Genomic DNA, 22331 nt, shown 5'->3' with positions numbered 1-22331 from the left:
CTTCCCGCCCGCTCACTGTACATAAACGTTGGCGCTAGCTGGGCTTTGGGCAGCGCCGATGTTTATGAGCGGTCGATGGTCTTGCAGAACTCAGGACCCCCAGGGTCCTGCAAACACTGTGATTCCTGTACGGTACCTCTGACAGCTGACATCATTGGGACGGTTGGGACATGACTTAGAACATAGCAACGAAAGACCACTGCTATACTCACCTATTCGACGGCCCCCGTGATGAGATCTGATCACATCACGGGGGATCCCGCATTGTCCTGGCAGCTGGAGGTCAAATGATGACTTCTGGGTCTGCCGGCTACAGGGGCTTGTTAGAGTCTAACAAGCGATCTGCCTATGTAACACGGTCAGGCCTTTTTACCAGTAACGCTGGTTTACCTGTTACTGATCTCAGCATACTCCTTTATGGGCTATAAGATCCATACCCATCTTTCATTGTCAATAGCACACTGATGAAGGTCTTCCAAAGACCGAAATGTTTGTTGCTGTGACTACTGTATGTATTTCACTATACATTAAAATCACATTCACCGCATCTATCTGAGTGTGCCAAAGTTTACCTACTAATTAAACATAAAAACCCAACATAAATCTTGTATCGCTGTAATCGCACCGACCCGAAGAATAAAGTCACCTAATCACTTATACCGCACGAGGAACGGCATAAAAAATAAATAAAACCAAATCATCACATGCTGTGGATTTGTTAACTTTGCCTCACAAAGATCGCAATAAGGCTCGGCATATATTTATCCTGCGCTCTGCGCTGAGCACTTACATCAGGGCTTCCGTGTAAATTTCTGAAATATGTGATTCAGACAGAAACTCTGGCAGAAGATTCCCTATAATGAGGCAGTTGAAGGTACTGTGGACACTGTCTGACCTGTGATCCAGCTGTGTCTTTTTATTCATACGTAAAAGCGTGGTCCGCCAGTTTTGTACACATCTGAAAAGAAGGACACCGCTGAAGAGAGGCCAGACGGAGTCCAGAGTAACTCTGCTGCCTCATTATAGTGAAGGGATCCCTCGGGGGTTTCATTTGAATCACGTCACTCAGAGATTTACATGGAATCCCCAATGTAAGAGCTCAGCGTAGAGTGCCGGATAAATGTGATCCAAAACGTCATGTAAAATGTTCCCAATAAATGCTTCAACGCAATCCACAAAAAAATCAAGTCCCCATTCAGGTCTAGTCATCTGTTAACAGAAATATAGGGCGCTTCTACGTTACTGGCAGTACAAAGGCTCTGGAAAAGTGCTATGGCTCCTCACCCCAAAAGAAATTAATCAAATTCTACACTCCCAAATTCAAATGCCCCCCTCCTTCCTGAGCCGCAGTGTGCATAAACCACATTTAGTGCCCACATGTTTAGCATTTCTGTAGTGATGCGAGCCCATCCGCCTAACTTTCGGTTGCTTGTCTCCAGAAGCACAGGCTGGGCATAACGTACTGGTCACTACAACGGCAGTTTGCAATTTTCACTCAGCAACATTCACTGCTGCTTGTTTCTGGAAAACACCCATGGAGTCAAAATCGTCACTACACCTTGTGACAGTCACTGGCAGAAGGGAGATGTGTCACTGCGCTTAACAGCGTTAGTGATATGAAACCATTGCATTTTTTCTCCAGCACACTGCCTGACAATAAACCAGCAAGGACTTAAAGAGAGGGTGTTCCCATTTTTTCTACCTGCCTGTGTCACAACGTCAGTGAACTGCCACAAGTGGTGTTTTGAATGCAGGCATCGTTCCAGGAACACCAGAAGCGGTTGTGGTCAAAATCACATGTCCTGAGTAAAGGAGGCCACAAGCCCGCAGACGGTGTCAGGTAAAATGGAGGACCTTATCAAGCATCTGGTGAATGTGCAGCAACAACAGCTAGCCCACCAGATAACTAAGTTGCTTATCCAGCAACTGCAGCAGCATCAGGACCAATTTAGACAGCAGCAGCAGATCGAGTTGCTTGCCGAGGCGGTTCGGGGAAGGCCAGAAACCCAGCCCAGAAGTTCAGGTGACGTCGACACGCATGTCCGAAAGGCGGTAAGTCAAGTGATTCAGAAAATGACCTCGGGGTGATGATGTAGAGGCATTTCTGTTTTTTGAGCGTGTGGCAGAGCGAGAGAGAACTACCAGAACAGTGGGCGGAGGTGCTGGCCCCCTATCTAACCGGTGAGCCCCAGAAGGTTTTTTATGACCTGGCCTTGCAGGATGCACGGGAATATGTGAAACTAAAAACTGAGATACTCGCTCGCTCAGGGGTGACGATGTCTGTCCAGGCCCGAAGGGTTCATCATTGGGCGTATTGACGATGTCTGTCCAGGCCCAAAGGGTTCATCATTGGGCGTATTGCAGTGATAAGCCACCTCACTCCCAGATGTTCGACTTACTCCATCTGGTGCAGAAATGGTCACAGCCTAAGTCTTCCACACCAACCCAGATGGTGGAGCGGGTTGTAATGGACAGGTTCATCCATTCCTTTCCTAGGTCGGTACAGACATGGGTGGCCCATGGGGATCCTCGGAGTGCACATGACGTGGTCAGCCTAGTAGAAAGATACCAGGTGGTCAAGAGGTCTCTAAAGAAGCCGGGGTGTGGTGCCTCCCCATACTGGGGTACCCAAGTCCCAAAAGAGAGGTAGAGCCGCCACTGGGGGAGGTCCAGTAATTGTATGCAGGTACTGGGTATGTCACCACGGAACATACAGACCAACAACTGAGGGGTTTAATAACAGGAATCAGGTTCTCCTTGCAGGGAGGAAGCAATGGAATATAACTAGCAATAAAACAGTGCAAAAATATGGGAGTCAAACATTGTTACAGAATTAAGCAGGATTTCTTGAGAAAAGAACACTTATCAGTCTGATGAGGACTTGATTGAAGGGTCGTCTTCTCCAACGTAGGCGCCGAGAAACAGCGGCACTTGTCGTCCCTCTGTTGTCCGTGGGCTGAGTAGTCTCTAGGAGCCCGCTGCCTGGGGTTTCGGGAGTTAATGTGATATGCATAGGCTCTGAGTCTTTAGCTTTTACAACACAGCCTATCCCGGGAAAACGATGGTCAGTCTATTATTAAGTCTCTCACCAGGAATCAGGTGCTCTGCACTGTTAAGTCTCTCACCAGGAATCAGGGGCTCTGCACTGATACCGTGGGTGCCAGGGGTCACAGTCTCTGTACTGATACCGCAGGTACCAGGGGGTCGCAGTCTCTACACGAGCCAATGTCTACACGGGTCTCAAAGCGCCGCTCTCCAGTCACAGCAGTGTCCGCTTTCATGTACTCACAAGATGCAGTCTTTCTGGGCAATCTCTGACCGGGAGCTCTCTCGGAGCTCTCTCACTCTCCCGGAGCGCAGCTGCACCCTGCTCTGACCGCTGCTCACGCTGCTCTGTTCCTTGCGCACGTGCCTTTCCCGCTCTCTGCCCGGCTTCCTTCCTATCTCAGTCTCTAAGTCTGCCCCCTGGGGAACCGGTAGCACAGCTCAATGGTTCCAGGGCACAGAGCCGAGAAGGTAACCGCCCCCGAACTCTTCTTGTGCTTCACCTCCTTACAGTCCGAGGTTCCAAAGTCCTGCTGAAGGGATGCAAAAGAATGCTGGTAAGGACTTGATCTGTTGGCGGCGCCACAGTTCTGGACACATAGCTGCCCTTTGTCTTCTGAGCAGATGGACTGCAGTCTAGGCCGACGCTGCTCATACTTCGCTTACCTCGCTTGCAATGTGGACCATCAGCCAGGGGATAGGCCTCAGTCATGTCCTGTGACTGTAAATGGGGCGCTGGTATCAGGACTATTGACTTGGGGAGCTTGGTGACCCTGATAAGGTCTACAGTTCCCCACCAGCTGATTCCAGGGAAGCACATGGGCGTTCGCTGTATCCACGGCGATGCCAAAGTACTACCCCATTGTCAGAGTCTGTATATAAACTAACTGTGGCACTGAATCCCATGAGGTCAGAGTTGTGAAAAACTTTCTACACCATGTGATAATCAGCCGGGACTTCAGCCTGTTTTGGGACTTGTGGGGGAAGACTGCGATGATAAATGACTCAGATGCCAGCCCAACCCCACTCAATCCCCATCACAGCCTGAGGTTGAGGAGTTCCCCTTATGTGTCATGGCAGGGGACGAGGATGAAGCAGAGGTCAGTGAGACTGAGGTTCCTGATCTGGGGGGTTTGGGGGAAAATTTTGGTTCTGCGCAGATGAGGGATGTTACCTTGAAAAATGCATTTGAAAATATATCTGTAATTGATTGGGTTGCTCAAGAGCCGGGGGCTGACACCAGGTTTCCCCATTTTGCCGTGAATGGTGAGATCCAATATCGGGTAACCACACTCTCAGGGGAGGGAAAATAGTGGAGCAGCTTTTGTTTCCAGGTCCCTACCGGCGGAGGGTGTTAGACATGGCCCATTTATGTTTTGGGGGGACATCTGGAGTTTGAGAAAACACAAGAGCAAATAATGCAGAGGTTTTATTGGCAGGGTTGTTACAGAAAGATCTTAAACTGTTGTAGATCCTGCCCTACCTGCCAGATAACCGCTCCCTCTACTAATTTCCGAAGTCCCCTAGTTCTGTTGCCGGTGATAGAGGTCCCATTTGAATGGATTGCCATGGCTCTAGTGGGGCCTCTAGTTAAATCTGCCGGAGGCCACCAATACATCTTAGTGGTCATGGACTATGCGACCCGGTATCCCGAAGCCATGCCCCTCAGAAACGCCTCAGCTAAAAGTATAGCCAGGGAACTTGTTCATATTTTTGCACGGATGGGTCTGCCGAAGATTAAGTTTAAGTTGTTGTTTATGTGTTCCCTTTATTTTTTTGAGCAGTGTGTGTATATATATAGAGATATATATATATATAGATATATATATATCTATATATATATATATATATATATATATATAATTGTCTAAGGGTTTTTCCGTCTGTCTGTCTGTCTGTCTGTCTGTCCTGGAAATCCCGGCTCTCTGATTGGTCGAGGCTGCCAGGCCTCGACCAATCAGAGACCGGCACAGCATCGACGTAGAAATCCCGCGTCTCTGATTGGTCGAGGCCGCCAGGCCTCGACCAATCAGCGACGGCCACAGCGACGATGATGTCATAAAGGACGTAGACATCTCACGTTTCTGATTCAGCGACGGGCACAGTATCGACGTAGATGTCATAATGGTTGCCATGGCGACGATGATGTCATAAAGGTTGCCTCGACCAATCAGCGACAGGCACAGTCTGCCGCGAATTCTGGAATCATCATTGCCCATATACTACGGACACATGCATATTCTAGAATACCCGATGCGTTAGAATCGGGCCACAGTCTAGTATATATATAATTGCCTAAGGGTTTTTCCGTCTGTCTGTCTGTCTGTCCTGGAAATCCCACGTCTCTGATTGGTCGAGGCCGCCAGGCCTCGACCAATCAGAGACCGGCACAGCATCGACGTAGAAATCCCGCGTCTCTGATTGGTCGAGGCCGCCAGGCCTCGACCAATCAGCAACGGACACAGCGACGATGATGTCATAAAGGACGTAGACATCTCACGTTTCTGATTCAGCGACGGGCACAGTATCGACGTAGATGTCATAATGGTTGCCATGGCGACGATGATGTCATAAAGGTTGCCTCGACCAATCAGCGACGGGCACAGTCTGCCGCGAATTCTGGAATCATCATTGTCCATATACTACGGGGACATGCATATTCTAGAATGCCCGATGCATTAGAATCGGGCCACGATCTAGTATATATATAAATACACATGATGTTCCAGTGGTATTATGTCATACCCGGCACATGACTAAATTTGAAAATAAAGTTGTTGTTTTTTTCTGCAACACCCCGTGAGTCAACCATGACCATCCACCAAGGAGAAGTGAGAAAAGGGAAATAAGGAAGGGTGCTGACGTGGGTTCTGGAAAATCAGATTAGCGGAAAGTAATCATCATTTTTCCCATTCCTCACAATCAGGCAATCAGCGACGGCCACAGCGACGATGATGTCATAAAGGACGTAGACATCTCACGTTTCTGATTCAGCGACGGGCACAGTATCGACGTAGATGTCATAATGGTTGCCATGGCGACGATGATGTCATAAAGGTTGCCTCGACCAATCAGCGACAGGCACAGTCTGCCGCGAATTCTGGAATCATCATTGCCCATATACTACAGACACATGCATATTCTAGAATACCCGATGCGTTAGAATCGGGCCACAGTCTAGTATATATATAATTGCCTAAGGGTTTTTCCGTCTGTCTGTCTGTCTGTCTGTCCTGGAAATCCCGCGTCTCTGATTGGTCGAGGCCGCCAGGCCTCGACCAATCAGCAACGGACACAGCGACGATGATGTCATAAAGGACGTAGACATCTCACGTTTCTGATTCAGCGACGGGCACAGTATCGACATAGATGTCATAATGGTTGCCATGGCGACGATGATGTCATAAAGGTTGCCTCGACCAATCAGCGACGGGCACAGTCTGCCGCGAATTCTGGAATCATCATTGTCCATATACTACGGGGACATGCATATTCTAGAATACCCGATGCATTAGAATCGGGCCACGATCTAGTATATATATAAATACACATGATATTCCAGTGGTATTATGTCATACCCGGCACATGACTAAATTTGAAAATAAAGTTGTTGTTTTTTTCTGCAACACCCCGTGAGTCAACCATGACCATCCACCAAGGAGAAGTGAGAAAAGGGAAATAAGGAAGGGTGCTGACGTGGGTTCTGGAAAATCAGATTAGCGGAAAGTAATCATCATTTTTCCCATTCCTCACAACAGCAAAATCGGAGAGAGATTTCAGAGGAATCCCCTAGGGAGGGACCAGCACTTGTAAGACTTTCCTCCCAAAAGTAAAATCCCCAAGCAACTAAAGTCATCCTGTAGTGCTTGAAAAAAGTGGAGGATGAAGACCATGTGGCTACTCTACAGATTTGTTCCAGACAAGCGTTAACCCTCTCTGCCGAGGATGTAGAGAAAGGCCTTATGGAGTGTGCTTTTATGGCCTTTATGGAGTGTGCTTCCGAAGCATAGGCCAAGGCAATCCCTGTCCTGACCCATCTGGCTATGGATCCTTTGGATGCCGCCTGGCCTCTCCTGAGACCCTGAAGAGAACAAACAGGGAGGTAAAATTCCTGAATTCCCTGGTTAACTCTAAGTCTTGTAACAGGCATCTCCTAACATCCAGGGTGTGAAACTCTCTTCTAAGGGTTATCATAGAAGGATGGCAAAACTATCTCCTGGGATTTGTGAAAGGTTGTTACCACCTTTGGGAGAAAGGCTGGATCAAGGCTAAGTGTAATGCAGCGCCCCAGAGATCTGGTCGTTGCAGTAACGTCACTCTGCCACTAAGGGGAGTGATGGTACGTCTGATGGCACTAAAGGAGTTCTACTGACCAGGTATCACCAAGCACACACTACACTTCACACTCCGGCCACTAGGGGGAGCAAAAGACTTATTTATTGGGCCACTTCTCACATTGGTAAAACTAGGGGTCGGACAGGAAGTTAGGCAGAACGAAGCCTGGGAGAGCTCCAGGGAGGACCTGTCAGAACTGGGAAATCTGGCAGGTACCTAGCGAAAAGGACAGATTGTTACGGAACCGCGCCTGCACTACCTTGCGGCGGTATCCTAAGAAAGAGACAAGAAAGGAAGGATATTGTGGAACAGTGAGAAACGAGATCAGCACAAAGGAGATCCAGTAGGAGTCGTGCCCCGAGAACGGCAACATCTTACTGAGGCACATAGCTGGTGGCCGGAGCACCGAAGAAGTAACAGTCTCCACGCATTACTTCAAACAGCGGCAGGACAGTTAATTACAGGTTGGCTGTCTACCATACAACACCTAAGAAGGACATAGGAGGCAATCGTGGGAGAGGGGCGACACTAGGGTTCCAGAATACCTCCAGGCCTACCTGTCCTAAAGGTGCGTCCTAGCCATAACATACCTGGGGGACGGAGAAGAGAAAGATCTAGAACGAACGAGAACAGAAGTTGTGAGGACTATCCTGAATGCTCAGCAGGGAAGCACTACAACACACAGGCGCTAGTGGGTAGACACTGATTTCCACCTGCAAAGGGAACTCTGGATGTGCCTTCAGACCGGCCGGTCTCAGACAGCCCTGTTGAAAGTGCCCTGGATTGAGGATCCTGAAACCTTCAGTAAAAGGTAAAGAAACTGAACCCTGTGTTCTCGTTATTGCCTGCACCTCACACCATTACCATCTACCTTACTGGGAAGCGCTGGGGACATTCTTCACCTGTGGGAAGGTATACCATCCAGCTGCCATTCCATCACCCCAGTGGACCCCACAGCAGCGTCGGTCACCCTGACCGAACACCACAGGTGGCGTCACGAGCCCCTGACAGACTCTATCTCCAGCTTTATTGGACGCCCCTTAGCAGGGTCACGACCGGGTCCAGCCACCGTGACAACCCCAGAACTGAGACAGAAGGGACCGGTACCAAGTAACCCGTGGCCCTGTGTCTGGGGGCGCTCCAGTAATACTATCTGGTAAGACCCAAGTAAAGGGTTGGCTGACCGATAGTGCCTGCAACTCGCCTACTCTTCTAGCTGATGTAAAGGCCAACAGAAGGACTGTTTTCGGGGTCAAAATCTTAATCGAGCAATCTGTTAGGGGCTCAAATGGAGATTTGACTAAAGCTTTTAAAACTAGGTTTAGTTCAAGCGGCAGCTCGGGGCTGTGGGAATATCCCAGAGCGACTGACTGCCTTGAAAAATTTTATTATCAGAGGGTTATTGTCAATTTTTTCGTCGAAGAGTGCCCCAAAAGCTGCAGTGTGGACTTTAAGGGATCTTTTTTTCAACTCTGTCTCCTACCCGTTCTGTAAAAATTCTAGAACAGGAATCTAAGGGACCTGGCTGATTTTTAACGGATCTACCCCTGAAAAGGTTAGGAATATTCCCCATAATCTAGAGTAGATGTCTGATGTAATTTTTTTCCTAGACTTTATTAGGATGGAGATTAACCCCCTCTGAGGATCTTCTAGTTGCTAGAAGCTTCCGCTCAAGCGTCATGCCGTCAAATGGAAGTCCCTGACTTTTAAATGTAATATGGCCCCCTGGGATAGGAGATTTGGGATTTCCGGTAGTGCCCATGGTGCTCCTTTCTGCCAGACGATGTAGTCAGGTGAACCAGGTTCTTCTGCACCAGAAGGGGGCTATTAATATCGCTTCAACCAAATTTTCCTGAGAACTATTGGAATTAAGGAAATTGGGGGAAAGGCATAAACTAGCTCTTTTGACCATTTGTGGAGGAGGGCGTCTACTCCATAGGGAGGGTCTTTTGGACCACGACCAATCGGCGAAGCAGTGGGACCGGAGCATCGCGAGCTGCAGGAAAAGCTGCTGCGGAGGCGACGAAAGGTGAGAATATCACGATTTTTTATTTTTTTTAAATTATTTTTAACATTATATCTTTTTACTGTTGATGCTGCATAGGCAGCATCAATAGTAAAAAGTTCCTCACATAAGGTTAATAGCAGCGTTAACAGATTGCGTTACACCGCGTTATGCCGCGGTGTAACGCACTCGGTTTAACGGACTGCTACAACGCTATGTGGGTGGTGGTCGCTGACTGGGGGGGGATTATGGAGGGGGCATTGAGTGCAGGGGAGTAGGGAGCGGCCGTTTCGCAGCCGGACTGTGCCCGGCGCTCCCAAGAGTGCATTGTGGTCTCGCGAGATCCGCTACGTCATCATCTCGCGAGACCGCAATGCATGGACCCGAGCGTCGCGAGGATCGGGAAAGGCCTGGGCTGGATCCGGGGGGCCGACAGAAGGTGAGGATATAATGATTTTTTATTTTTTTAAAATTATTTTTAACATTAGATCTTTTTACTATTGATGCTGCGTAGGCAGCATCAATAGTAAAAAAGTTGGTCACACAGGGTTAATAGCAGCGTTAATGGAGTGCGTTACACCGCGGCATAACGTGGTCCGTTAACGCTGCCATTATCCCTGTGTGAGCGCTGACTGAAGGGGAGTATGGAGCGGGCACTGACTGCGGGGAGTAAGGAGCGGCCATTTTGCCGCCGGACTGTGCCCGTCGCTGATTAGTCGTGGCCATTTTGCATTCTCCAGAGCCACCGGCCTCTCTGCAGCCCCACACCACGGACCTGGAAACTCAAGCACCAGCCCACATTGCGACTTCTCGCCTTTTCTCCGCGCTTCCATGTCCAGGCATTTTCCAGGATCCTGTGAGGTGCAATCTCCCGGGACATATTCAGACGCAGGCCTGCAGGCTTACATACCGTGCTCATTATTCCAGTTGTGATAATATGATAATATTATTCTGATGAAGGTCTTGTGATTAGACCGAAAACGTTTAAAAATCTTTAAACTGGATACACAAATAAACAAAATGTTCAACTATTCTCTGCAAAAAAACTTCTGAGTGCCACGTATTTTGTGATTACTTAATCTATTTCAGAGATTTATTGATTTCTACCCTAATCATGTCTCTTTTACTATCCATGAGGGAAGTGGATTCTTCTGTCAGGCTTTTCTTGATGCACTCTTTACACAACCTTTTCGTGTAGGTGGCTCCTAATCTATTCCTACATATAGCACATTCCCTGTGCTTGGTTTGAGATTGCAATTTCCTACAGTAAGTTTGACCTATAAAACATACAGATAAAAGAAAAAATACAGTTTTTTTTCTCCAGGGATTCAACCCTGACTCACCCCACCTGATGCAGGACTACCGAGGTTGGAGGGGCTGCCTCTGTAGGTTCTCCAGGTTGGTTGACGTCCTCCATCTAGAATACCTCCCGCAGCATGGTTCAGAGGTGAGAGGAGGTGTTTATTCCTGTAACCTCCTGGGTCTGCCCCCAGATCGAGCCAGGTGTAGGTGTAGGGATTGAATCCTGTCCCTGGATCCTGCTGTGATTCTGTTGCTGGTGATGCACTATGCCATTTCAGGCCGTGCCCCCAGAAGACGACCAGCTCTCTTCCAGGGACTAATTATGCTATACCAGACCGTGCCCCCGGAATGCATCGCTATGCCGGCTCCCAGCGATGCACCGTGACACCAAATGTGATGTCCGCAGCTGGGTTCCGAGGAAGCACTGCGCCATACTAGGCCAGGCCCCCGGAACTTACGTCAGTCCACCGTGCCGGTCCCGGTCATGCTCCTGGGGAGATGTCTGTGAACACACTGCACCCACCCAGGATACCACTGTGCTGGAACCAGGTAATCTTCACTCCCCCAGCAGCATCGGGGAGCCATAGGGTCTACCTCAAGAACAGGAAACCACTGAAAGGCACAGCCTTTTACAGCTATAGGGTTTCTATCCTTGGGACGGATCTTCTCTCTCCATGGTGCTGTTGTGGGGAATGAGAAAAATTAAGATGATTATATAAATACTATAAATAATTCACATTATTGTACAGTACAAGTAATGAAGATCACTCCATTTTATTCATTTTCCTTTCTACTGTCACCCCTGATTTTCCAAAAATGTGCATGAGGAGACAAGTGGTAAAATTATTATTGAAAATGGATCAAATTAACAACCCCACAAAATTATTCTTCTTTTGATCGGAGCATAGGAGTAAACTCCAAATCTTGAAATGATGGCTCTGTGCTTCCTCACAGAGGTAACGTAAGACTAGCGCCGGACATTTTTTTTCAGTTTTTATCTTAAGTGCGTCCAAAAAAAAGTCTTGTATTTTCTGCCAGGAGTCTTCCTGCGCGTGGCAATGAGCTTTTAGTTCACCTCCACCTAAAATAGGAACACCCAAGACTCTATTGACAGCAACTGGGCAGAAGGGACTGGATGGTGGGTCAATCTGATGCCCGGCCCCGGGGTAAGAGAGCAGATTATAGTTACTTTTCCCACTTTGCTGCAAGCAAGACATGGTAGCCATCGCATACACAGAACTCTTCCAATTCAGATCATCTTCTCCTCCAACAAACATGAATGAACCTTGCGCTTTCTCTACTGGGATCAGACACTGGCTGTTAGCTGGATCCAGTGGATCATCAAGTGCTTCAGAGATATCAAACACTGCTGTTTCAGAGATCTGGTCGCGGCTCATGTCGTATGCCAAGGCTGGGATGGTGAAGTCTTTGTAGCTAAGTGGGGCAGCGGTGTTGGCACAGCACCCAGATACACTGACTGCTGCAATCACCTGGGGTAAAAAGGTGATCATCGATAGAGCCGGATCTGATCCTTTACCAGATGCCGTTACACCAACTCCAGACCCTCGAACCTTGCAGAAAAAAAAACAAACAAAACAATGTCAGTAAAAAGTATTATCACTACAACGTTACAGATATATGAAATACAGGCAGACATGGTGATGTTTTACTACCTAAAGTCTATTAGGTAGGTGCACACCACATCTGTGCTCCTACCCTACAGTATGTCACCCTGCGTTCATGATGGACAGATGCCCCAGCATCTATCCGGTCGCCACCAACGGGCACATATCTCCTGAGTGTATGTGCCTGACAATAGCTAGAAACAAGATACGCAACTAGCCCAAGTCATATCATTTCCTGGCAAAGCTGAGTGACCAGCACTATGGTTGCCACCCAGCATTCCTGAAATCTGAAATAGCAGAACTGTTATGATGCATCGATCCATGGAATTCAATGATGGCTTTGCAGCGCTCCGTCTGATGGCAGTAAAGGAGTTCATCTGACCAGGTATCACAAGCACACATTACACTTCACACTCCGGCCACTAGGGGGAGCAAAAGGTTTTATTTACTAGGCCACTCCTCCACTGGTAAAACTAGGGGTTGGATAGGAAGTTAGACAGAAGCTGACTGGGTTTTGTCCAGGCAACACCCCGTTGCAGGGGGTGTTGCGGGGAAGATTCAGGGGGGTCCCTGTCAGGCGTGGGAACCTGGTAGGTACCTAGCAACAAGGCAGAACGTAACAGAACCGCGCCTGCACTACCTTGCGGCGGTATCCTAAGAAAGGATACGAAGCGAAGGATATTGTGGACAGTGAGAAACGAGATCAAGCACAAAGGAGAGCCAGTAGGAGTCGTGCCCAGAGAACGGCAACATCCTACTGAGGCGCGTAGCCGGTGCCCGGAACACCGAGGAAGTAACTGACTTTATGCCTTACTTCAAATACCGCAGGACAGTTAATTATAGGTTGGCTGTCTACCTTACATCACCTAAGCAGACATAGGGGACAACCGTGTAGAGGGGCGTCTCTAGGGTCCCGGAAGAGCTCCGAGCCTACCCGTCAAACAGGTGCGTCCTAGGCATAACAAACCTGGGGGACGGAGAATAGAAAGAACTTGTTGTGAATTCTGCTCTTGGGTTCCCTCCGGTGGTTGTAGGTGGGAATGCAGTGGTCTCTGAGTCACAGTCCTGGCCAGGTGTATCTGATGATTACAATTCTGACTGGGATATTTAGGTGTGCAGGATCCTTTAGCCCTTGCCAGTTGTCAATGTTCCTTGTGAAGTGATGGATCACTTTCTGGCTTCTCCTGCTTGCTGCCAAATTCAGCAAAGATAAGTGTTTGGTTTTTTGTATCTGTGGCACACTGCTGTGTGCTTGTTTCAGTTTTATTCCTGCTCTGATTGTAGGATTCACTGGAGTTGCAGATCTACGCTCCTACATCTATTAGTTAGATGTAGGAAGTTTTTGTATTTTCTGCTGTGGATGTTTTTGAAGGGTTTTAATACTGACCGCACAGAACTCTGTCCTATCTTGTCCTATCTAGCTAGTGTGGCCTCCTGTGCTAAATCCTGTTTTTCTGCCTGTGTATATTTTTTCCTCTCCGACTCACCGCCAATATTTGTGGGGGGCTGTCTATCCTTTGGGGATTTTCTCTGAGGCAAGACAGTATTCCTATTTCCATCTTTAGGGGTATTTAGTCCTCCGGCTGTGACGAGGTGTCTAGGTGTGTTAGGTACACTCCACGGCTACTTCTAGTTGCGGTGTTAAGTTCAGGATTGCGGTCAGTATAGTGGCCACCTTCTCCAGTGAAAGTTCTCATGCAGCTCCAAGGTCACCGGATCATAACAGTACAACTGGCCAACAATGAGTTAAATGCATCTCAGAAGAAGGGTAGGAAGCTCTTAAGCCATTTTTTTTTCTCCAGTCTGTTTTGTGTTCTCCTCCCTCTTAATATCTGGGTGGCTGAGGAGCCTGGTGCAAGCATGAATGTTCAGGATTTAGCTTCTCGTGTAGACCAGATTGCTGCTAGGGTGCAAGGTATTTCTGATTATATTATTCAGACTCCTGCTTTAGTACCAAAGATTCCTACTCCTGATTTGTTTTCTGGTGACAGGTCTAAATTTTTGAGTTTCAAAAACAACTGTAAACTGTTTTTTGCCCTGAGACCTCGATCCTCTGGTGATTCCATTCAGCAGGTAAAAATCATTATCTCACTGCTGCGTGGCGACCCGCAGGAGTGGGCGTTTTCCCTGGAATCTGGGAATCCGGCTTTGCCTAATATTGACTCCTTTTTTCAGGCTTTAGGATTATTGTATGATGAACCTAATTCTGTGGATCAAGCTGAGAAGACCTTGTTGGCCCTGTCTCAGGGTCAAGAGGCGGCAGAATTGTATTGTCAGAAATTCAGAAAATGGTCTGTGTTGACTAAATGGAATAATGATGCTTTGGCGGCAATTTTCAGAAGGGGGCTTTCTGAATCCGTTAAAGATGTTATGGTGGGGTTTCCCACGCCTTCCGGTCTGAGTGAATCTATGTCTCTGGCCATTCCGATTGACCGACGCCTGCGGGAGCGCAGAACTGTGCACGCTGTGGCGTTATCCTCAGACCAAATTCCTGAGCCTATGCAATGTGATAGAATTCTGCCTAGAACGGAACGACAAGGTTTCAGACGTCAAAATAGGTTGTGTTATTATTGTGGCGATGCTTCTCATGTCATTTCTTTCTGCCCTAAGCGGACAAAGAGGATCGCCAGTTCAATTACCATCAGTACTGTACAACCTAAATTTTTGCTATCTGTGTCCTTGATCTGCTCATTGTCATCATTTTCTGTCATGGTGTTTGTGGATTCAGGCGCCGCCTTGAATTTAATGGATTTTGAGTTTGCCAAGCGTTGTGGTTTTCCCTTGCAGCCTTTGCAGAACCCTATTCCTTTAAGGGGCATTGATGCTACACCCTTGGCTAAAAATAAGCCCTAGTTTTGGACACAGGTAACCATGCGCATGGCGCCAGCCCATCACGAAGATTGTTGATTTCTGGTGTTGCATAACTTGCATGATGTTGTCGTGCTGGGTTTTCCGTGGTTGCAGGTACATAATCCTGTGTTGGACTGGAAGTTCATGTCTGTGACTAGTTGGGGTTGTCAGGGGGTTCATAATGATGTTCCTTTGATGTCAATCTCCTCTTCTTCACCTTCTGAGATTCCAGAGTTTTTGTCTGATTTTCAGGATGTATTCGATGAGCCCAAGTCCAGTTTCCTTCCACCACACAGGGACTGCGATTGTGCTATTGACTTGATTCCAGGCTGTAAGTTTCCTAAGGGTCGACTTTTCAACCTATCTGTGCCTGAACATACAGCCATGCGGAGCTATATTATGGAGTCTTTGGAGAAAGGGCATATTCGACCATCTTCTTCACCGTTGGGAGCGGGGTTCTTTTTTTTGCTAAAAAAGTTGGTTCCTTGAGACCCTGTATAGATTATCGCCTCTTGAATAAAATCACGGTCAAGTTTCAATACCCTTTACCTTTGCTTTCCGATTTGTTTGCTAGGATTAAGGGAGCTAGTTGGTTTACGAAGATTGACCTTCGAGGGGCATATAATCTTGTTCGTATTAAGCAGGGTGATGAATGGAAAACTGCGTTTAACACGGCCGAAGGCCATTTTGAATACCTTGTGATGCCATTCGGACTCTCTAATGCTCCATCTGTTTTTCAGTCCTTTATGCATGATATCTTCCGGACTTATCTTGATAAATTCTTGATTGTATATTTGGACGATATTTTGATTTTTTCCGATGATTGGGAGTCTCATGTGCAACAGGTCAGAATGGTATTTCAGATCCTTCGTGACAATGCCCTGTTTGAGAAAGGGTCTAAGTGTCTCTTTGGGGTGCAGAAAGTCTCTTTTTTGGGCTTCATTTTTTCTGCCTCGTCTATAGAGATGGATCCGGTTAAGGTTCAGGCCATTAATGATTGGATTCAGCCCACATCCGTGAAGAGCCTTCAGAAATTTTGGGGTTTTGCAAATTTTTATCGCCGTTTCATTGCTAATTTTTCTAGCGTGGTTAAACCCTTGACCGATTTGACGAAGAAAGGCGCTGATGTGGCGAATTGGTCCTCTGCGGCTGTCTCTGCCTTTCAGGAGCTTAAACGTCGATTTACTTCTGCTCCAGTGTTGCGCCAACCGGATGTTTCTCTTCCGTTTCAGGTTGAGGTTGACGCTTCTGAGATTGGGGCAGGGGCCGTTTTGTCTCAGAGAGATCCTGTTGGTTCCTTAATGAAACCGTGTGCCTTCTTTTCCCGTAAATTTTCGCCTGCTGAACGCAATTATGATATCGGCAATCGGGAGTTGTTGGCTATGAAGTGGGCATTTGAGGAGTGGCGACATTGGCTTGAGGGAGCTAAGCACCGTATTGTGATCTTGACCGATCATAAGAATTTGATTTACCTCGAGTCTGCTAGACGGCTGAATCCTAGACAGGCTCGATGGTCCTTGTTTTTTTCCCGTTTTGATTTTGTGGTCTCGTACCTTCCAGGTTCTAAGAATATTAAGGCTGATGCCCTCTCTAGGAGTTTTTTGCCTGATTCTCCTGAGGTCTTGGAACCGGTCGGTATTCTGAAAGAAGGGGTGGTCCTTTCTGCCATTTCCCCTGATTTACGACGGGCTCTTCAGGAATTTCAGGCTGATAGACCTGACCGCTGTCCTGTGGGGAAATTGTTTGTTCCTGACAGATGGACTAGTAGAGTGATTTCTGAGGTTCACTGTTCCGTGTTGGCTGATCATCCTGGCATTTTGGTACCAGAGATTTGGTTGGTAGGTCCTTTTGGTGGCCTTCATTGTCACGTGATGTGCGTTCTTTTGTGCAGTCCTGTGGGACTTGTGCGCGGGCTAAGCCTTGTTGTTCCTGTGCTAGTGGGTTGCGTTTGCCATTGTCAATCCCTGAGAGGCCCTGGACGCATATTTCGATGGATTTTAATTCTGATCTTCCGGTCTCCCAGAAGATGTCTGTTATCTGGGTTGTTTGTGACCGGTTCTCTAAGATGGTTCATTTGGTGCCCTTGCCTAAATTGCCTTCCTCTTCAGATTTGGTTCCGTTGTTTTTTCAGCATGTGGTTCGTCTGCATGGTATTCCGGAGAATATTGTGTCCGACAGAGGTTCCCAGTTTGTTTCTAGGTTTTGGCGGGCCTTCTGTGCTAGGCTGGGCATTGATTTGTCTTTTTCTTCTGCATTTCATCCTCAGACAAATGGCCAGACCGAGCGAACTAATCAGACCTTGGAGACTTATTTGAGATGCTTTGTGTCTCCCGATCAGGATGATTGGGTGGCCTTCTTGCCATTGGCCGTTTGCCCTTGATAATCGGGCTAGTTCTGCTACTTTGGTTTCGCCTTTTTTTTTGTAATTTTGGTTTTCATCCTCGTTTTTCTTCTGGGCAGGTTGAGCCTTCTGACTGTCCTAGTGTGGATTCTGTGGTGGACAGGTTGCAGCAGATTTGGGCTCATGTGGTGGACAAGTTGATATTGTCTCAAGAGGAGGGTCAACGTTTTGCTAATCGTCGTCGGTGTGTTGGTTCCCGGCTTCGGGTTGGGGATCTGGTCTGGTTGTCCTCCCGTCATGTTCCTATGATGGTTTCTTCTCCTAAGTTTAAGCCTTGGTTTATCGGTCCTTATAGGATTTCTGAGATTATTAATCCGGTGTCTTTTCGACTGGCGCTTCCGGCCTCTTTTGCTATCCATAATGTCTCCCATAGATCTTTGCTGCGGAAATATGTGGAGCCCGTTGTTCCCTCTGTTGTTCCTCCGGCCCCTGTGTTGGTTGATGGGGAGTTGGAATATGTTGTTGAGAAGATTTTGGATTCCCGTTTTTCGAGGCGGAAGCTTCAGTACCTGGTCAAATGGAAGGGTTATGGCCAGGAGGATAATTCTTGGGTTTTTGCCTCTGATGTCCATGCTGCTGATTTGGTCCGTGCCTTTCATCTGGCTCTTCCTGATCATACTGGGGGCCCTGCTGAGGGTTCGGTGACCCCTCCTCAAGGGGGGGGTACTGTTGTGAATTCTGCTCTTGGGTTCCCTCCGGTGGTTGTAGGTGGGAATGCAGTTGTCTCTGAGTCACAGTCCTGGCCAGGTGTGTCTGATGATTACAATTCTGACTGGGATATTTAGGTGTGCAGGATCCTTTAGCCCTGGCCAGTTGTCAATGTTCCTTGTGAAGTGATGGATCACTTTCTGGCTTCTCCTGCTTGCTGCCAAATTCAGCAAAGATAAGTATTTGGTTTTTTGTATCTGTGGCACACTGCTGTGTGCTTGTTTCAGTTTTATTCCTGCTCTGATTGTAGGATTCACTGGAGTTGCAGATTTACGCTCCTACATCTATTAGTTAGATGTAGGAAGTTTTTGTATTTTCTGCTGTGGATGTTTTTGAAGGGTTTTAATACTGACCGCACAGAACTCTGTCTTATCCTGTCCTATCTAGCTAGTGTGGCCTCCTGTGCTAAATCCTGTTTTTCTGCCTGTGTATGTTTTTTCCTCTCCGACTCTCCGCCAATATATGTGGGGGGCTGTCTATCCTTTGGGGATTTTCTCTGAGGCAAGACAGTATTCCTATTTCCATCTTTAGGGGTATTTAGTCTTCCGGCTTTGACAAGATGTCTAGGTGTGTTAGGTACACTCCACGGCTACTTCTAGTTGCGGTGTTAAGTTCAGGATTGCGGTCAGTATAGTGGCCACCTTCTCCAGTGAAAGTTCTCATGCAGCTCCAAGGTCACCGGATCATAACAGAACTAGAAAGAACTGGAACGAACGAGAATAGAAGTTGTGAGGACTTTCCCGAATGCTCAGCAGGGAAGCACTACAACACACAGGCGCTAGTGGTAGGCAACGATTTCCACCTACAAAGGGAACTCTGGATGTGCCTTCGGACCGGCCGGTCTCAGACAGCCCTGTTAACTGTGTTCTGGATTGAGGATCCTGAAGTCACCAGTAAAGAGGTAAAGAGACTGCAACCCTGTGTCCTCGTTATTGTCTGCACCTCACACCATCACCAGCCACCTTACTGGGAAGCCCTGGGGACATACTTCACCTGTGGGAAGGTTTACCATCTAGCTGCCATCACATCACCCCAGTGGGCCCCAAGCAGCGTCGGTCACCCTCACCGAATACCACAAGTGGCGTCACGAAACCTTGACAGACTCATATCACCTTTTGTTGGACGCCCCTTAGCAGGGTCTCGGACCGGGTCCAGCCACCGTGACGTCCCCAGAACTGAGCCAGCAGAGGACCGGTACCGAGTAACCCGCGGCCCTGCGTCTGGGGGCGCTCCAGTTTTACTACTTGTCAGTTTGCTTTCGAGATGTAAACAACCCAAAAACACATACAGTCATGACTGAAAGTTTTGGCATCCTTGAAATTGTTCCAGAAAATTAAGTATTTCTCCCAGAAAGATATTGCAGTCATGCATGTTTGGTTATACACATGTTGATTTCCTTTGTGTGTATTGGAACACAAAAAAAAGAATGAAAGGAAAATTGTAGAATGATGTGTTTTACCAAAAAGCTCTATCTTGGTCTCATCTGTCCACAAGACGCTTTCGCAGAAGGATTTTGGCTCACGTACATTTTGGTAAACTACAGCCTAGCTTTTTATGCCCATGTCAGCAGTAGGGTCCTCCTAGGTCTCCGGCTATAGCATTCCATTTAATTCACATATGGATGGATAGTTTGCGTTGACACTGATGCACCCCGAGCCTGCAGGACAGCTTGAATTTCTTTAGAACTTGATTGGGGCTATTTATCCACCATCTGGACTATACTGCATTGTAACCCTTCATCAATTTTTCTCTGCCGTCCACATCATCTCAGATTAGCTACAGTGCCATGGGTTGTTAACTTCTTGATTATATTGCGCTCTGTGGATAAAGAAACATAAAGATCTCTGGAGTTGGACTAGTAATCTTGAGATTGTTGATATTGTTTAACAATTTTGGTTCTCAAGTCCTCAGACAGTTCTCTTCTCGTTCTGGTCTCCATGCTTAGTTGGGCACACACAGACACATAATACAAAGATTGAGTCAACATCTCCCCTTTTAAGATGGTTTCAGGTGTGATTTTCATATTGCCCACATATGTTACTTGCCACGGGTGTGTAAGAATGAGCATTACATGTTTGAAACAAAGTTGTTTACTAGTGATGATGAGCGAATATACTCGTTACTCAAGATTTCCTGAGCACGCTCGGGTGTCCTCCAAGTATTTTTTAGTGATTGGAAATTTAGTTTTTATTGCACCAGCTGAATGATTTACATCTGCTAGCCAGCAAAAGTACATGTGGGGGTTGCTTGGTTGCTAGGGAATCCCCACATGTAATCAAGCTGGCTAACAGATGTAAATCATTCAGCTGCGGCAAGAAAAACTAAATCTCCCGAGTACTTACAAATATTATTGTTTACTCATAATTTTGTAAAGGTGCCAACTATATTGTCTGGCCCATTTTGGGGGTTTTGTGTGAAATTATTTCTAATTTGCCTTTTTTTTTACACACAAAGGAAATAAACATGTGCGCAACATGTGAAATTGCTATAATTTTCCGGGAAAAATACTTCAATTTCTGTGCCAACACTTTCAGCCATGATTTTAATATAATATTATATATATAATATAATCTTTTCTTTTTTTTCAAAGGGAGAACTCATTAAAAATCTATAAATTCTTAACGTCTTACTTTTGGATGTCGGATAACAAAGTTTGCCACTTCCTCAAAATACTCCAGATGGAACTCAGACATTGCAGGTGGGAGGTCTCCAAATGCAAAGTATGGCAGAGCCAAAGAAGCGAAGCCACGGCTAGCTAGTAGACTGGAACGATACTCAACCAGTCCACCATCTTCTCCAAACATATCAATCACACCAAGGAAGGGACCTTCCCCTGGAAATGACAATGAACAATGGACCAACCTGGGAGAAAAATGCCAACATTTGCCCGGTAATGCAATTATTTACTCATTAAAACAACCTGACATACCAAAGACCTTTAACTAAATGTTTTTTTTTCTATTAATCTTTAACCACTGGACAGTTACCATGAAAAACACACCACCCATACAGTAAGGTGCACTGGTTCTTTCACTTACTAAGACCAAAGTATGATTATTTGCGGGCATTGTACAGTTGCTCTCTGCATGAAATCAGATCTGGCAGGAGACCACAACTGGAGGAAACTTTAAAGGGTTTTTCCAAGTTTTTTTTAGGGCACAGTTTTGATCTAGTTTTTTTTTAATCTGCGTTAGTTAGGCCCTGTCACTCCACTGCTGCCTCTCCGGCATTTATGCAGCAGTGATATTGATACTAAATTCATAAGTTAGGTATTTGGTGACAATTTTGCATACAAATTTCCTTACCCCCTCACCCCCCAAAAAATAAAGAAAATTAAAAAAAAATATTGCAGTATATTACAGTGGCAGCTAAGACAATTAAATTTCACCTACACAAGATGGATATTTTCTGCACTTTGACCTGTGGAATGGATTATTAAATCTGCAGTATGTCAAAACTATGTGTGGATTCAGCATGGATTTCACCCTCTTGGAAGGGTAAAATCTGCATCAAATTAAAATGAAAGGATTTTGCTGCAGCTATATTGTGGAAACATCTACATCAAATATGCAAAGTGAAGTGTAACGTGGGAATTTTTCAGAATATTTTCTCATGCTACAGTTCATTATGAGTTTATGCCACTAGGTCGCGCAGCTTCGATGACGGCACCGCAAGTCCCTGAAGCTATGTTACCTTCATTTCATTCATTCCCCAGTCTTTTACAGCCAGGAGCAGTTGCATTAGCAGCGCTCCTGGTTGTAACTGTATTTAACCCCTTCAGATAGATTTACATCATGGGACATGACTGTACAGCAGACAGGTATGGAATATTGTTGCTTTTTTATTTTCCTTTTTTTACAGGAGAACGAGGGTCATCACTTGGATTGAGCGTGCAATAAAGATAATAAAACCCCTTGTATTTATTTATTTAATGTAAATACTTTATTCTTAATGTGTGTGTGTATTTTTAACCCTTTACTAATTTTGGATTAATAATGGAGAGGTGTCTTATTGACATCTCTCCATTATTAACCAGGCTTAATGTCACCTTACAATAGCA

General features: G+C 46.6%; 1 protein-coding gene across 1 annotated transcript; it reads right to left on the bottom strand.

The window, feature by feature from the left end:
* Positions 1–11547: 11547 nt before the first annotated feature.
* LOC138643061 (acyl-coenzyme A thioesterase 6-like) lies at positions 11548–21165 on the bottom strand (the record flags this gene model as incomplete). Its single annotated transcript, XM_069731822.1, has 2 exons — positions 11548–12258; positions 20902–21165. Coding segments are annotated over 2 exons (975 nt in total), but the record flags the coding sequence as incomplete, so codon positions are not given.
* Positions 21166–22331: the final 1166 nt, after the last annotated feature.

Source organism: Ranitomeya imitator, chromosome 1, assembly GCF_032444005.1.
Source record: "Ranitomeya imitator isolate aRanImi1 chromosome 1, aRanImi1.pri, whole genome shotgun sequence".
Taxonomy (NCBI): domain Eukaryota; kingdom Metazoa; phylum Chordata; class Amphibia; order Anura; family Dendrobatidae; genus Ranitomeya; species Ranitomeya imitator.
The sequence above is the reverse complement of the archived record's forward strand: the minus strand, read 5'-3'. Positions and strand labels throughout refer to the sequence as shown.